The 15,286-nt window shown below is 40.0% G+C and overlaps 2 protein-coding genes and 1 long non-coding RNA gene across 3 annotated transcripts in view; 1 reads left to right on the forward strand and 2 right to left on the reverse strand.

Annotated features, from left to right (window-relative positions):
• sorl1 (sortilin-related receptor, L(DLR class) A repeats containing) overlaps positions 1 to 6,239 on the reverse strand; it is a 58,628-nt gene extending 52,389 nt beyond the window's left edge. The window contains exons 1-2 of the mRNA XM_042067378.1: positions 5,920 to 6,239; positions 2,353 to 2,469 (exon numbers count right to left, since the gene is read on the reverse strand). Of these exons, the coding sequence (XP_041923312.1) occupies positions 2,353 to 2,469; positions 5,920 to 6,222 (420 nt within the window). The 5' untranslated portion in view covers positions 6,223 to 6,239. The remainder of the gene's footprint in view (positions 1 to 2,352; positions 2,470 to 5,919) is intronic.
• Positions 6,240 to 8,217: 1,978 nt separating this feature from the next.
• LOC121688803 lies at positions 8,218 to 9,772 on the forward strand. The gene is made up of 5 exons (XR_006024696.1): positions 8,218 to 8,354; positions 8,486 to 8,567; positions 8,873 to 8,978; positions 9,532 to 9,583; positions 9,692 to 9,772. It is a non-coding gene; the product is annotated as an uncharacterized LOC121688803 (long non-coding RNA).
• Positions 9,773 to 10,155: 383 nt separating this feature from the next.
• Positions 10,156 to 15,282, reverse strand: bco2b (beta-carotene oxygenase 2b). Its single transcript, XM_042068652.1, has 12 exons — positions 14,834 to 15,282; positions 14,046 to 14,238; positions 13,703 to 13,914; positions 13,434 to 13,549; positions 13,071 to 13,173; positions 12,806 to 12,934; positions 12,306 to 12,466; positions 12,041 to 12,208; positions 11,572 to 11,706; positions 11,183 to 11,365; positions 10,897 to 11,007; positions 10,156 to 10,743 (listed from the first exon to the last, which is right to left on the reverse strand). The coding sequence occupies exons 1-12, from the start codon at positions 14,859 to 14,861 to the stop codon at positions 10,627 to 10,629; spliced, it is 1,656 nt and encodes a 551-aa protein (XP_041924586.1). The 5' UTR covers positions 14,862 to 15,282; the 3' UTR covers positions 10,156 to 10,626.
• Between the last annotated feature and the right edge of the window lie 4 nt (positions 15,283 to 15,286).

Below are 15,286 nucleotides of genomic sequence, written 5' to 3' on the forward strand. Positions count from 1 at the left end.
CTATATCTAATATAAAACTGTTTTCCTCATGGACTACTGGGATGTATGTGTATGATTGTATGTGTATGTAATGTTGTATGTGATGTTTTGTGTATGTAATGTTAAGTATGTATGTTATGTTGTCACCATCTGGTCTCAGATGGTTACTGTGAATATCATTGTTTGTACCACTACCCTTTCATGAACCATGGGCCCCCACCTATAAGCTTTTCTAGCTTCTTTGGAGGACCCATTCACTCTACCCGTCTGTCTTTGTACCCATACTGGTTTACTGTAATGTTTGAAGTGGTATTGTGAATAAACTCAAACTCAAACTTTGACACCCAACTTTAACATTGTATTAAGGGCCTTAGATCAAACCAAAGGCATATTAAGAATTATATACAGTCTAAACAACTCTCAGCAAAATAGCAAAACACAGCAACTTAATTGAATCATACATAATGAAGCCAAGAACAAAGGCAGCATTATTATCAAACACTACAAAAATACAACATACATAAACAGTTCATGACCAAATGATTAACTCCTTTATTATTGCAGGTCCATATGGTTAGAGTGGAGGAGATTAGACATTAGCCATAGAGGCCAGTTAGAGGTGAGGGTCAGCAAAAGATGTGAGACGACAAATGTAGTGAATACTGAACTGTGACAGATATACTCTTGCAGTCCATGTGCACTGACTGTCCTTGTGGGCCTCCTTGCACATAACATGGCCCAGGGCCATTTGTCCCCAGTGCCACTGAACTGTTCAATGCTTCACTTAAGGGAAGAGGAGAGAAAGACTTCTCTGCATAGTCTGTCTGCCTCTTCACCCCCTCCATGTTTGGATACTGTCTGTCCACTAGCCACTTTTTACCACTGTCTTTCTGCCTCACTGTTTGCGTGCTATATTAGCACATATGCATAACCCCTCCCTCCATGCCACAGCTGAACCGTGGCCACACTTACACCTTTTCTTAATATAGTTATATATATATATATATATAGATTTTATTCTTGCACTGTTGCACTGTTGGACTTGCTCATTTGCACTATCACCATGACACTCATTCACACAAAGCACCTTACCTTACCTTACTATGCACAGAGAATCCCAGGCTCAGTCCCTGCCTCAGTCATTGCAAGCGCCTCTTGATTGATTAATCACCCACTATGTGGATACTGTTTTTAGAATTGATTTAGATTAAGTTTTATTTAGTATAATTTGTATTTTAGTTTATTTTGTATATTCTTTATCTTCTACTGTCCTTATTGCTTAGTTGTGTTTTTTATATTATACACTTTTAATTACTTTTTCTGCTGTTAGTGAATGTATGCATGTATGTATGCTACCAAGACCTGGGGATCAATAAGGTAAGTATCTATCTATCTATCTATGACATACACCAGAGAGGGTTAAAGCGGATCTTTGCATACACCTTCTGCTGCCCTGCACCTTGACACTGCTATTTGAGAGGGGCCCCACCCCACACACCATTGAATTGTATTCCATTATAGCCTACTGATACTTCTGTTATCTGGAAGAGGGTTAGACCAATTAGCCTATAGCTCCCTTTTAGCTGCAGGCTAACCAGTCTAACCCACTTCCAGTGTATTATGCTAAGCTAGGCTAACGGTGTCAGACTGGGTTATTGCACAGCACACCCAGAGAAAGGATATGTAACCCTTTATCTAACTCTGGGGTGGATGACAAATGAGCTAGTTTCCTTTAAACAAGGCTTAACCTGGAAACGTAAGCCTGGCCAGGGACCAGGGCTACATAATGAGTCACAACAGTTTGCATTTTCTCAGAAATACAGTCTAGTCAATGCAGTGAATATTACACATGAGGCTTGTAGAGTATGCATATAGACCCTTTCAAGAGAGTTCCATTATCAGCATCATAGTTGGCATCACGAGGCTTCCGTTTTAACATTCCATATGTTATCTTAATGCAGAGGAAGTAGATTGGGAACCAAATAGAACGTTCAAGCATTGTTGTTGTTGTTATTGTTGCAAGGGTCTAAAGGCACACACAAAAACCTCAACGCCAAAAGTGAATGCCCCAAAGTTTCTCTGTCATCCTACTGACAAAATTATAAGTGTCTATAACTGTGTAAACAGCACAATTTGGAGTACATCTAAATATTTATAATGGAATCAAGGGGTCAACTGATGCTGCAAGATCCCACAGCCAGATAACTCACACACCATGCTGATGGCTGGGCCTCTTGCAGCAATGTTTGTGCTTGTTGTTGCGGTCATTTTAGTGAGGTTTCCAAGACTTTGTAACTGTCAAGTTCCCAATCTCATTTGCCCTAAGAACTTGCAGTGTCAGTTGGCATGTGTTTTGTGTCCGGAGTTGCTCACCGAGCTTGGCTTGGGGTCCATGGCACCGACACTGTCCCTGGCCAGGGCCACAATGACGTTGCTCTTCTCGCCGGCCCAGTGCACAACCATCTGGTTATGGGAGTCATTGAGGTTCGCCTGCAGAGACACAAACACAGACACACTGGTAAGGAGGCGGATGGTAAACACACGCGAGCACGGTCGCCGGGACAGCAGACTGACATCATAAAGTTAATTGCTACTTCCTGTTTCTCATAAAGGCTCCAGCACGCAGGACAGCGGGACAGCGAGTCAGGACTCAGCAGCTCCTCCACCAGGGTTCAGGAACACAAAAGTCAGCAGCTGTTAGTTAGCACTGCTAACAGAGGCACAACCCCTCACCAGAGCTCACTTGGCTAAAAAACTAGCCTTCCCTCAGGAACATTGATTGACACATCTGGTTGTGTTATTTGTTTTCTGCCTATCTGTTTCATGTGTAAAGGCTGAACACAATCATCAATGGATGATGCAGCCTTTGTCTACCTGTTCTAACACGTCCTTCCAAAGATGCACTGCTAATCCACAAGCCAGTACAAACTGCAGCACGCAGCTTCTGCCAAAAGGTTTTTTTTACTCTGACCTGCACAAGGCAACTCCATGAAACGCCTAAAGTTTTGATTAGTGTTAAACATAAAACATATTTTACATGTAAATTACATGTGAATATGTAGACATTTTTTTTACATTACATTATTTTAACTTTCATGTATATTTTATTTATTATTTATTTTTAAATAGGCAACTATGGAAAATAGACAAATGGAACAGTCAACAAATATTTATGTTGACGGAAATGCTTAATTTTAGAGATTTGATTATTTATAACTGAAATGTAGCAATGCAAAATGGTAAAAACCAGCCAATGCAAAACCAACCCAGTTCTCAATAACACTTACACAACACATATATTTTACAGTTCTCAATAACACTTACACAACACATATATTTTACAGTTCTCAATAACACTATTTACACAACACATATTTTCTCAATAACACTATTTACACAACACATATATTTTTTTCTTAACCTACACCACATTCAATTGTCTCCCAGAGTATGCCTCATAGAATGATGTGTTATAAAGACAAATTATATGAAGACAGAATTCAGCTCCTATATTTGTTTACGGGCTAACCACACCTCATCCATACAACTGAGAGGAGTGTTGACCGACTTCTAAAACGCAAATGACTGATGAAAACGTTCAGCAAGGATGCAGTATGGTCAGGCTTGTTAGGGCATGTTGTAACTATTTGCATTGGGCCATTAAGCCAGGCTCTGTGTGCAAGCCTGGCTTCCAATGCAGTGAAGATAAGCGTGTGGTTTGTTTTCACTTGTTTACAGTCACGCTCTCTCTACCTCTCTCATCACGATATGTGTGAACGGTGCTGCGCAGAAGAAATATGGTCAGTATGCGTCATTATAATTTATAGCCTTGGCCAGCTGGGCATTCGGGACCCTGCTGTAAGCGCTGTGTGAAATGGCCCATCTGGTTGCCAGTCGATGGACTGGACTGGCTCTGGCCTGTCCCCACCCCCACCCCTGAACATGACTGATTTAGACACAACTTGGAACGCCACTCGTCCACTCCAGCTACTACAAGAACGCTGTTGTTTGATCCCCCTTGGCCTGCAATGCAACAGAATGGCCACAGGAAGTGAGGCCGAGCCGCTAAGCAGTTGAACACAATCTGCCAGCTCTTGAGACATGTGTTTGCCAATTCTCTCTCTCTCTCTCTCTCTCTCTCTCTCTCTCTCTCTCTCTAAGGTTTCAGACTTGCCCATTATTCTCCCGAGGCAGTGAGCCTCACCTGTGGTGATGAACAACGCTCCTCACGGTTTGGCCTCAGCTGTGATGCTGAGCCTTCAGCATATGGTCCATTCAACAAACACTCTCAGTTGTGCAGTGAAAACATTTGGTGTCATCAAATAGATACTCAAATAGAACTGCTTACTGTCCCCACGATCCACCAATGACTGACAATATTTTGGAAGAACTTAATTGTTATTTTTTTTTTTTTTAACCACAATCAATCAACGAGGTTCAAAAAATTATATTTCTGTAAAGTTGGGGGCAACTTATTCAGTGCTGACTATTGCTGTGCAGTTATTTTCTCTACACAACTGCCAGAAGCACTGAGTATTGGTCCAAATTAGGTTAGCCTTATTATTACAGATTAAATCAGCCCTTTAAACAGTCTTCCTCAATACACAGCTTTCATTGACATGCATACATGGCCTTGCTTTTTTTCAACATCAATGAGATTTTTCAATGAAAACTGTCTGTTTTGTAATGGTCTCTAAGAGGCGGAATTTCACTTTCTACAATGTTTCTCTGAAACTGCTATTTGACGTTTCCTCATCTAGCACCACATTTCTGAAATAAAAACAAATTTGAACGAACTCTAGTTACTCGAGGAAATGACTTAGACTGCTTAATCACACAAGGGAATCAAACACCATAACCGGTTGTAAAGTTAGCCAGTGAATGATAATTGACCTAGAAGCCACTTTATATGAGAAAAATAGCCAACAACATTGCAGCACCCCCAACTCACAAAGCGTCGCGGGGGACACGGGGGTCGCCAAGACCACAAAAGGAATGAATAACGTTAGCTCATTGCCGTCATGATCACTCAGCCTCCTGAATTACAAAAAAAAAAAAACACCGCTTCTATCTTAAGTTCCTATAGTATGTAAATGCCAAAGACTTTTTTTTATTATTTCATTTGGTTTATTTGTTGTGTGATGTTTACGATGTGATACTATCGGCGTGGCAAAATTGTTGTGACAGCGGCAGAATGTAGGCCCACTCAAGAGATTATTATCTGGTTGCAGAATCCAGACCTAGGAATTAACCATACGAGTGAGTGATAGCCCACTCATGATGAAAGCATTGCTAGCTCGTAGCAGGCTTGCGTAAACGACATAAAATATACGAATGTTAGTGACCAGTGGAAATAAATTGTGATGGGCATGATGCGTTATGAAACGAGACGGCTGCTGATCAGCACTTGGCAAAATTCGTTACTGTGTCTGTTTAACTCTGGTCTCCTGACAATCACTATCGTGATAGCGCATCATGAAAAGGTAAACAACCACAAATCAAACACAAGCATAGCTGCTGCTAGACTATCAGTTTCTGAAATCGATGGCAACCCATCCACGCAGTCTGGGAGAAACAATGTCAAACTTATTCTATTGGCTAAGCACTGCAGAAAAAAAACCGATTGTGCTGCTATGAGTATAGCCTACACCACCTTTACCTAACCACAGCTTTTAATACGGACTGATCGGAGAGGGAGATAGCTAACATAGCTCCGGTAACGTCATATTACTGAATCTACTGATCACAGGGGCGTGGGAGAAAATCAGACAATCGTTATGGTAACTTCATGACTGCACTGGATACCCTGCAAATCCCTTGTGTAACATTAAATTCAGGTGAGGTGGTAAATGTAGGCTATTTACAGACAAAACGTAATTCCGTCATATTTACAGATGCCCCCTGCCCAAGTCCAGAAGAAACACGGAGAAAAGGCTTTACCCTTCCGTACACCTTCGGCACGGGTGATTCAGCAGCACGGCGGTATCGATGCCTTTGCACTGGAGAGGCTCCTCTGGCTTCCCTCTCGAGACGCACGTCTTGTGTTTGACCCTCCGCGCCCGCTGCTTGAATGTAATCTTCACCCACAGTCACCAAGGAAAAGCCACGATCCTGCGGTAACATAAACGCCTGACTACGAGGGAGGTGCAGCGTGGAAGAAAACAAGCCTGTAAGATAAAATAATAAAAGCTGCAATGTAATTCGAACGGGGGACAGCATCCTAAGCGTTCGCTTTGTCGCCATGTTTGTGTATATTTCTCCCCCAGCGAGGAAGAGCGCCTCACGTGGTTGATGATGATCTCACCAATCTTTCACGTTGGAATGCAGTCATCCAGGTGAAAAAGGCCAGTGCATTATGTTTGGGGAAATTACGAAATCAATTTAGTCTTTTTTGAGTGAGGCGGCTTCTAAGTTTTCGAAATTGATACAATTATCATGAAATTGACAATTTACCCTTTGAGTCTTGTGTTATTTGTTTATGTGTTTATTTGCACTGGGGTAGACACTATACAATAAAATTAACCTACTAACTTCATAATCACAACAAAATTATCTTTTTAAAAAATATGAACTTAACCAAAGGTCCTGTCTGATAAAGCAGTAGGCCTAGGCCTACAGACTGGCCTTCAGGATGATGACTGGGCAGGGCCAGCTATAGATGTGATGTAGATATCGCTCTAAAGGGCAAAATTACTGACAAATCTGATGGGAGCATTTAGGGCAGGGCAACCCAGAGCAGATTATAGCAGCAGTGCTGGCTTTGAGCACAGGCTGCAGGGCAAATGAAGAAGGGAAACTGCAGACAGAGCATTTCATTGCAATAATGATCAAAGGCAGAAGCAGAAGAAAAGTAAGTTCCTCGTCCAAAGAGGAATGCAGCTGTCAGTAACTCATAGCCAATCCTTGTTAGTTAATAAACTGAGTTTCATTTTTTCATCCTGAGCAAAATGTAGGCATCCAGTAGCTTATATGACAGACCCATACAACACAAGAAAAACTCACAAGGATGAATAATGTCAAGAGAAGGGAAAAAGAAAAACACACAAAACAGGCTGAGCTGCTGTGGCCGCCACATGTGTCAGCATTGGAAGTTAGAAACTAGTAGCATTATAATCAAGAAATTATTATGTTAGCTCGCTCGTCATATGAACACTTTTCATATGGCTAATAAGGACATGACCTTAATTTGGGCTTGATAATTTTGTGATTTTATTTGACAACTTTCTATTAGAACAAATGACTGCACTGGCTCAGTGGTACATACCGGGCCTCCAGTAGGCCCACATCAGACAATAATTATTTCAGTGATTTAAATTTGAAAATGTCTAACCCGAAGAACTGTTAAAATCCAATTAAACACCAATAAAGGGAACTCTTTTGAACTTGATGCTTTGGAATTGCATTTGATCTCTGCAATGAGCAATGACAATAAAATCACAGCTGTTTTTGCTCAGCAGTTGAAAACAGTTTTCTCAGCTGAAAAAAAAGATAAGAGGGAACAGGCATTGCACTTAAACTGAACTACAGAGCATGGTACTGGCAGATACAGTGAGGGTCGATAATCCAGGAATGATGTAATGCTGTGTGAAATGTTGTAATGTAATTTTGTGAGGATACTGCATTACAGTGGTGTGGGTAGCGCAAAATCAACTCTGTACCAGACAATAACAATACATTATGAACTCCTGAAAATGTGTAAGAAAATATAATAGCAATTATAAATAAATAAAGGAATTTCGTTCTGACAAATAAAGCACAAACAATCAAACACCTCTGGTAGGCTCAGTACACCACTCATCAGTGCCACTGGGCAAGCAGTAAAACTCATTTATTTCTCTCAACTTCTTTAGCATAATCCTCAAGTTAATCCTTTAACATATGTTCAAAAACACTAGTTAATTTGTTAGTAGAACTGTTACTTAAAGATTGAATTGTGACTGTGAAACCACAATTTAGAGAAAGTAGCCTACTGATGTTCTTTAACATTGTAAGCTACTGACATTGTAATGTAGCCTACCATAGACTATATAGAACAGTCTATGTAGCCTACAGACAGAGTAGGCCTAGGCCCTGTTCATGAATTATACCAGCTATTTCATGAGGTCCATGCTGAGTGAAACATTTACATGACATTCAGAAAATCATGATCTGTTTTAATTTAACAGCCCACCTCCTTCATCTCTCAGTTAGTGTCAAGGTCTGACTTAAATCTCTTCTATGAAACAAAATGCTGAATGCACGTGACCCATTCAGTACACGGGTGTCACGAGCGAGTTCTACGAAGTGCTCTCTAGTCATCTGGCAGGGGAGGATAAAGTTTAGGTTTATGTTACAGGAAATCAGGGAAGAGTATTCACACAGAAAGGCCCGTTTCAGTAAGTTTATCAGGCACCTCTTAGATTGTGTTAAACTAGTGCTAAATGTTTCTTTTAGACGATGTTTTACTTCTATGTATAACATAAATCAGATAAGTAGGCCTAGTGCTAACCGTCCTTCTAACCATCAGGATAATGGCAGCAAAAAGAACCCAGACGTCATGTCACGTTAGCAGAGGTGGGGTTGACAGCAAAATATCCAAACCAAAAATGGTAAAGTGGAATGATATCACGGTGGTATCTTTTTTCTAAATGTCCGAAGATTAGCTGGTAATATTTTAGAAATATCAAAATGTCACAGTTACTGTTAACCGATTGTAGACTAACGTTATTTATTTTTGTTTACCTCTATGCTAGTTATCCTAGCCAAACTCAGGAGTTTCTGATGCTAACCTGCCTAGTGCCTACTGTGGATAGGCAAATTCTACCTGGCTAGCAAGCTAATCAAATTTACCTTGTAAATTCGAAAGGAAAAAAAAAACATGAATGTAACACCATGATGTACATATGATTCACAGATAGACCAATCTACTGACTCTCCAACGAAGAAGGTGAAAGGTGTGGATATGAATGTTACTCCAAAAAGCCATGAAATCCCGCATGGATTGGAAGGGGCAATGTCAGGTAACGTGAAGTTTTTACATGGTCAGCATTTTTCCCCTTATGGACAATCCTGTTTAAGTCATGTGCGATTTAAGTCTGGTCTATGCAACATGCTAAGTGACATTTTGTTTTCCTGAGGAAACAAAACAGGCTGCTGAGATAGCATACAGCCAAACCTAAACATTTTCATTTCAGTGAGTTTAGGCTAGAGGGTTTACTGAAATATGTAAATGTTTGGAAGTGGATCATACTGTTTTAGTTACTATTGAAGTGTGCTTCAAACTGCAGTGTATAATTATCCATAATTAAGACTGATTTGATTTAATTACTATTTTCTGAAGAGCCCAAGCCAGACCATTTTGATAGGCCTATCAATTTTAGTAATGTGATAAAAACTGTTTGCTTACAGGCTTACATAGCGTCATCATTCTCCTCGTAACTTGTGAGTGTGTGTGTGTGTGCGCGCGTGTGTGTGTGCGCGTGTGTGTGTGTGTGTGTGTGTGTGCGTGTGCGCGTGTGTGTGTGTGTGTGTGCGCGTGTGTGTCTTTTCTTTCTTTCTTCCTTTCATATGTAGAAGCAAATAGAAGTCTCAACATGCTCTTCTCAGAATTCACAGAATTGTTAAGGTATGTAAGGCTAAAGTTTAGATTTCTGATCTTTTCATCCTGGGCATGCACCTACTTTGCCACTTTTTAGGCTATTCACTTCTGGACTAAAACTTGTCTCTTTCATAGAGAAAGAGTGTCTGTGGACTCCTCACAAGTGAATGAGTTGGATGACATCCTGATGGAGGCCAGGAGTTTAGAATCACATCTCAAGGAGAAAAAAGAGCACTTGAGACATTCACTGGCTGTCATCTCTGAAAAATTACAAGGATAAATAATATTCATAAATAATTATAATAAAGGATAAAGAGTTTACCGCATACAGCAATATCATATTTTGTTTGTACTGTATGCCCCAGCCCATTTAAATCTGTTTAGCACTCAGAGGGTGCCTCAGGAAACTGTGAAGTATATATTTATAACCTTGTTGAGAGCAGCAAGAATTGTACAGTAGTTTTAGATAGCTTATTTGATTGTATTTATAGCATGTTGGTTGATTTTTTTCTTTTATGGCAAAGTGGTTTCCATTTAGCTGTGATATGCTTGATGTGAGTGTTTTTTGTTTGTTGTATTTTGTCTTTTTTTTTGTCTATTCAACTCCACCCTGACCCCGAATGTTCTTCTTGAATAATAGTTCTATGACTTAAATAGAGATCTCATGGTGAAGTTGTGTTATTTATTCTAATATTTCTGTAAATAAAAACTAAACTTGACAAAAATATACACCATACTGTAACATTTCATTATTTATAATACTGTACAAAATAAAATGTTTATGATACAGAAATATACAATATTTAAATGAAAACAAACTAAAACATTAGGACTATGTGGCCAACCAATACATTACTCTTCTGTCACTCTCCTTCCACATTCCTTCACTCAAACACCAATCAATCACTCAAACCACTCAAATCATCCATGAATATAAAGAATGGATTGTATTTTCAATGAGACTCATTCTGTTCTTTTTAATCTGCTCTCGTTTGCTTGCTGTCTCAAATTTGTCACAAAGCTTGTCATTTGTGTGTGGGCTGCTATCGTTTTTCAGTCTGTTTTTTTTTTTAGTTGGTAGCGTTGAAAGTGCCATGGAAGCCATAGGGGATGTTCACAGGCACCTCTGCTCTGCCCAGCTCTTCAAAAGACTTGGCATCCAAGGCAAGCAGGAACGTGCCCTTGTCCTGAGGAGAGACAAAGTCATCTTTACAGTTAGATTATTTCTTTTAATTTCAATTTCCATTTGTTTCAATACATGTTATAAAAGATTGTGTTTTACATAATGCATGGAACCAACACTGTAATGTGATTCTCAGATGCCATTGTGTGCACTTTACCTCATTTGGAGTGATGACCACTGACAAAATGACTCCATCGTCTTCCTCTGTTGCATCAGGTGTTGGTACAAACACAGGTTCAGAAGGGTAGAAGCCAGCCTGCTGCCACACCTATGACAATCAAATGAATCGACTCATCAGTAGGCTAACATTAACAAATGAATGTTAACGCTAAACACTTTATACCAAATAAATCCACGGTGAAGATAGTACACAGTCACAGCTGGTAAAATGTCATTTCTGGGATCATTCACGTTACTTAGTAAATATTTTATTTGGCCCTTACTTTCATTTTCTTCCCCTCCAGGTCCATCTTGATGAGGGAATCTCCAACTAGGTGTCGGAAGCCACAGCCGTAGTAGTAGCGGTAAGGACGAGTGTTGCACTTTGCGTAGTTGATCTGTGGGAATTCTAGTCCACCATATTCATGCAGATCATCCCCATGAAGATCTTCATGTGTGCAGTCAACCTTCAGAATAGAAGTGAAACATTTAACCACTCTTCCAAATTTGAATACCATATCTACTATATAATAGTTTTGGCCATTTAAAAATGAAAACAGTATAATAGTTTTGGTCATTTAAAAATGAGAACAGTATAATAATTCTGGCCATTTAAAAATAAAAACAGATAGAAAATCATTGATACTGGCAAAGGTTTGTTATATTGACCTACCCGATTTTTGGCTGTCTTGATAGCTGTAGCTGGGCTGTCTGGTCTTCTGTTCAGGTTTTCTCCACAAGGTGTCTCGTTCACACTCAGAGGCAGAACAAAGCGCCTGGGGAATACTCTGCACATTGTGTTGTACACCTGAGAAAGCCAGAGCTCTATTTCAGTGGACATACAATGAAGAACAATACTAAGGGAACATTTTAGGTTTGTTCCCATGTTTCTTAAGCTGAGATAATAGAACCTTGTTTTTGTTCTGTGCTCTCAGAAATTGTTATTTACACAACATCTGATATTTATGCAACATCTGAAGTTGTGTTTTTGTTTTGGTATATTGTGTGATATATTTTTGTCTGGTATATTATTTAATTATCCTTCAAATTTGCCTAGGGAGCCATAGGCCCACCTATTCCACTTAGCCAGAGCTAATTATATGGCTCATTTGCGTGACTTCAAGATTGATAGCAGGCATTACCTCATCCAGAGCTTCTCCTGACTTGCGCAGGTTCTGAACCATGTAGTTGTTGATGGCCTTGCCGTCATCCGAGCAGCACATGTCCATCACCAAGAATCCATTCTCCTCAAAGGCATTGATCTGATGGAAGGTGGACAGAGCCTTGGTGTGGTACTTGACTTGGCTCAGCTGAAACGAGGAGGAGAGTGAGTGGTGAGATAACTCAGTTCATCTCTATAAGGGGTGAGTCTAAACCGTGTTGGATTGCGATTGCTTGGGCTCATACCTTTCCAGTGTGCTTGTTGATCAAATGGAAGATGGTGTCATGTTTAGGATCCCAGTAGACTCCCTCACTGATGCCCTTTCCTCTCAGATTACCCGTGATGATCTTCAGCAAATCCATTTTAATGGGCTGCTCGATAAACACTACGTAGTTCTCAGTCATCGCTGTGTCCAAACAAACAAACCAAAACATCTTTTGATTAGATATAATGATTAAATATCATTAGATATTCGATATCATGACTAAATGCTGACTTCACACACTTTTATATATTACAAAGAAGCTTTTCATAGCTTTTTTAAAAGCCCTGCTTTGTACAATAATTCACTAAACCAGCTGATTCTAACTCTCCAGGTAGGCAGCAACATCAGCACCTAATACTATTTCATCGCAAAAAGTTATGATGAAAAACAATGTGGGCTAAGTGGTGTAATGGCCTGTGTTAAGCGCACAGGTAGAACCAATGCATGGTGTTTTAGGTCCTCTATTTGACAGTGACTCACCAAAGCTGTGGTAGTATGAGGGTTTGGTCTTATCCACCGATGGGATGGAACAAATGACTCTGGCGCCCTCTAGAGTATCTGATGGAGTAGATTTCTCAGGAGGCACGCAGATAATGTTGTAAAATGCCCCTGGGAAAGGAGGAAAAGGAGCAAACATGGCAATGGAAATCAGAAGCTTACAAAATGCCTAAACAAAGAAAGACACAAACAATGTAACAGACAAACAAATGCACTAACAATGTAACAGACAAACAAATGCACTAACCTTTAGCGGTGTAGGAGTTCCCCATGTTGTACGTAGTCCCATCAGGATCCATATGTGGATGTGCTGTGGCTCCATTGACAGCAATGAACTTGCTCCAGTCCACCTGGCGGAGAGAATATGTTCACTTTATTAGTCAGATAACTGTTTGCTGATATACCATGAGCAATGGCATGTGCTTTATGTTAGATTGGTGAAGGTTTAACAAGTGAATTAGTCAGATAACTGTTTGCTGATATACTATAAGCAATGTGATGTGCTTTATGTTAGATTGGAGAAGGTTTAACAAGTGAATTAGTCAGGTAACTGTTTGTTGATATACCATGAGCAATGTGATGTGCTTTATGTTAGATTGGAGAAGCTCACCTTCTCAGTGGCCTGGAGGGTTTCTGGATTCACTTTGTGCATGAAGTTAGTCTCAGTGCTGACATAGTAATCTCCCTTATACTGGACAAAACTCACACTTGCATTGTCAGTGGGCTCTGTAAAACAAAGGAATTGTCCATGGCATTAAATCCTTTAACACTTTTAGCTACTAATAACAAGGTATTCTTCGCTATGCTTACATTATTCAAAAGCCTGCAGTGCAGAATTGTTAGTTTTAAGTGTAAAAAAAGTTTGATATGGAGTCTCACTTGGCATATCGAAGCGTGACAGAAAACGCTGGAAGAAGTTTTTGCAGGGATCCGGCATGGCCACCGTGCCAAACTCGGAAACGACGATGCGGTCGTTCTCTGTGTTGGCCTTGTAGCAGTCGCTGGTGAGAAAGCGACTCTTGTACGTCACCTGACCATTCTCAATCTTAAACTGGTGCAGCAGAGCCATGCCATCAAACCAATGGTTGAAGCTGAAAGAAAAAAAATAGACAAACAAACATTCATTAGACAATAGCTTATACAATCACTGTTTTAATGAGTGAAATGTCACATTTGTAATTGGGTTGAAACTGTTGTGTGTTGTAGGAGCTTTTCCACTTACTTGTTGTTTCCGATTTCAAACTTTCCTGGGCCATTCCTAAGGAAGTTGCCCTTGATCCAGGTTGGAATGGTCCCATGGATGACTGTTTGCATAGGCTCTGGCGTCTCATCGACTGAACACACAATCTTTTCAATACATGGCAAGCCATGCACATCTGTGTAATGTTGATTTTTGCACTTGTGCACCTTAGGGGCTGTGAAGTGAAAATGAAAACAAAGAAAATAAGATTGCAAGCTTGTACAAAAGTGTACAAAACGACACCTACAGCACATTCTTATTTTACGGTAATTTACCTCCAAATAAACTGTCAGACTGTAACCATGAGGCCATAGACATAGACCTGGCATATTTTAGATTAAAAAGATTAAAGCTATATCAACAGTATATAAAACTAAACTCTGTGTTGGTAGTAATAAACTTTACTGTCCCATGTGTAAATGACTGCAGTCCCTTCGTAGTGTACCTATAAACTGACAGCAGTTAGACTTTTTGAGTCACATACTGTAGGCAGCAGGTAGATTATAGCTAACAAATATATCAGCTCAACCGTAGCATAAATGTAATTCCTCGTGTGTATTCCTAAAGTATGTACTCTGCTCATATAATGTGTAGAACAAACAGTACCTTGAGTGATCTCAACTTAAAATGTGTAGAACGAACAGTACCTTGAGTGATCTCAACTTAAAATGTGTAGAACAAACAGTACCTTGAGTGATCTCAACTTAAAATGTGTAGAACAAACAGTACCTTGAGTGATCTCAACTTAAAATGTGTAGAACAAACAGTACCTTGAGTGATCTGAACTTTAGTTGGCATCTTGATGGTTTAGTTCTTCTTTCTTTGGAGTTTGAGCAGCTGAGCTGGTTGGTGCAGTCTGTGTGGTTCTCCTGGAGGGAAAGCTGTGTGTCCTTTTGGGATGCAGGGGACGTCTTTTATAGAGCTGGCAAAGCGTGAGAGTTATGTAATACTGCCCTCTATTGTCGGCTCCTATTGGTCCACAGTGATTTTGCTGATAGATGTGCTTTTGCTGGTACTTTCACTACTCCGTATACCTCTAGATTTGTTCTCATATATATAGGCTATTCAATTTGGATCATTTCTATTAAAAATATTCTTATTTCTTTGTACCTCAGGTAGCGTTGTGTTACAGTTTTTCTCGACCTGCTTGAAGTTCTCTGTTCCCCATCTCTTGCGAATGTGTTTAAACATTTTCATTGGGTTCACACATTTCTCACACCTTT

Source organism: Alosa sapidissima, chromosome 17 (genome assembly GCF_018492685.1).
Source record: "Alosa sapidissima isolate fAloSap1 chromosome 17, fAloSap1.pri, whole genome shotgun sequence".
In the NCBI taxonomy this organism is placed as follows: Eukaryota; Metazoa; Chordata; class Actinopteri; order Clupeiformes; family Clupeidae; genus Alosa; species Alosa sapidissima.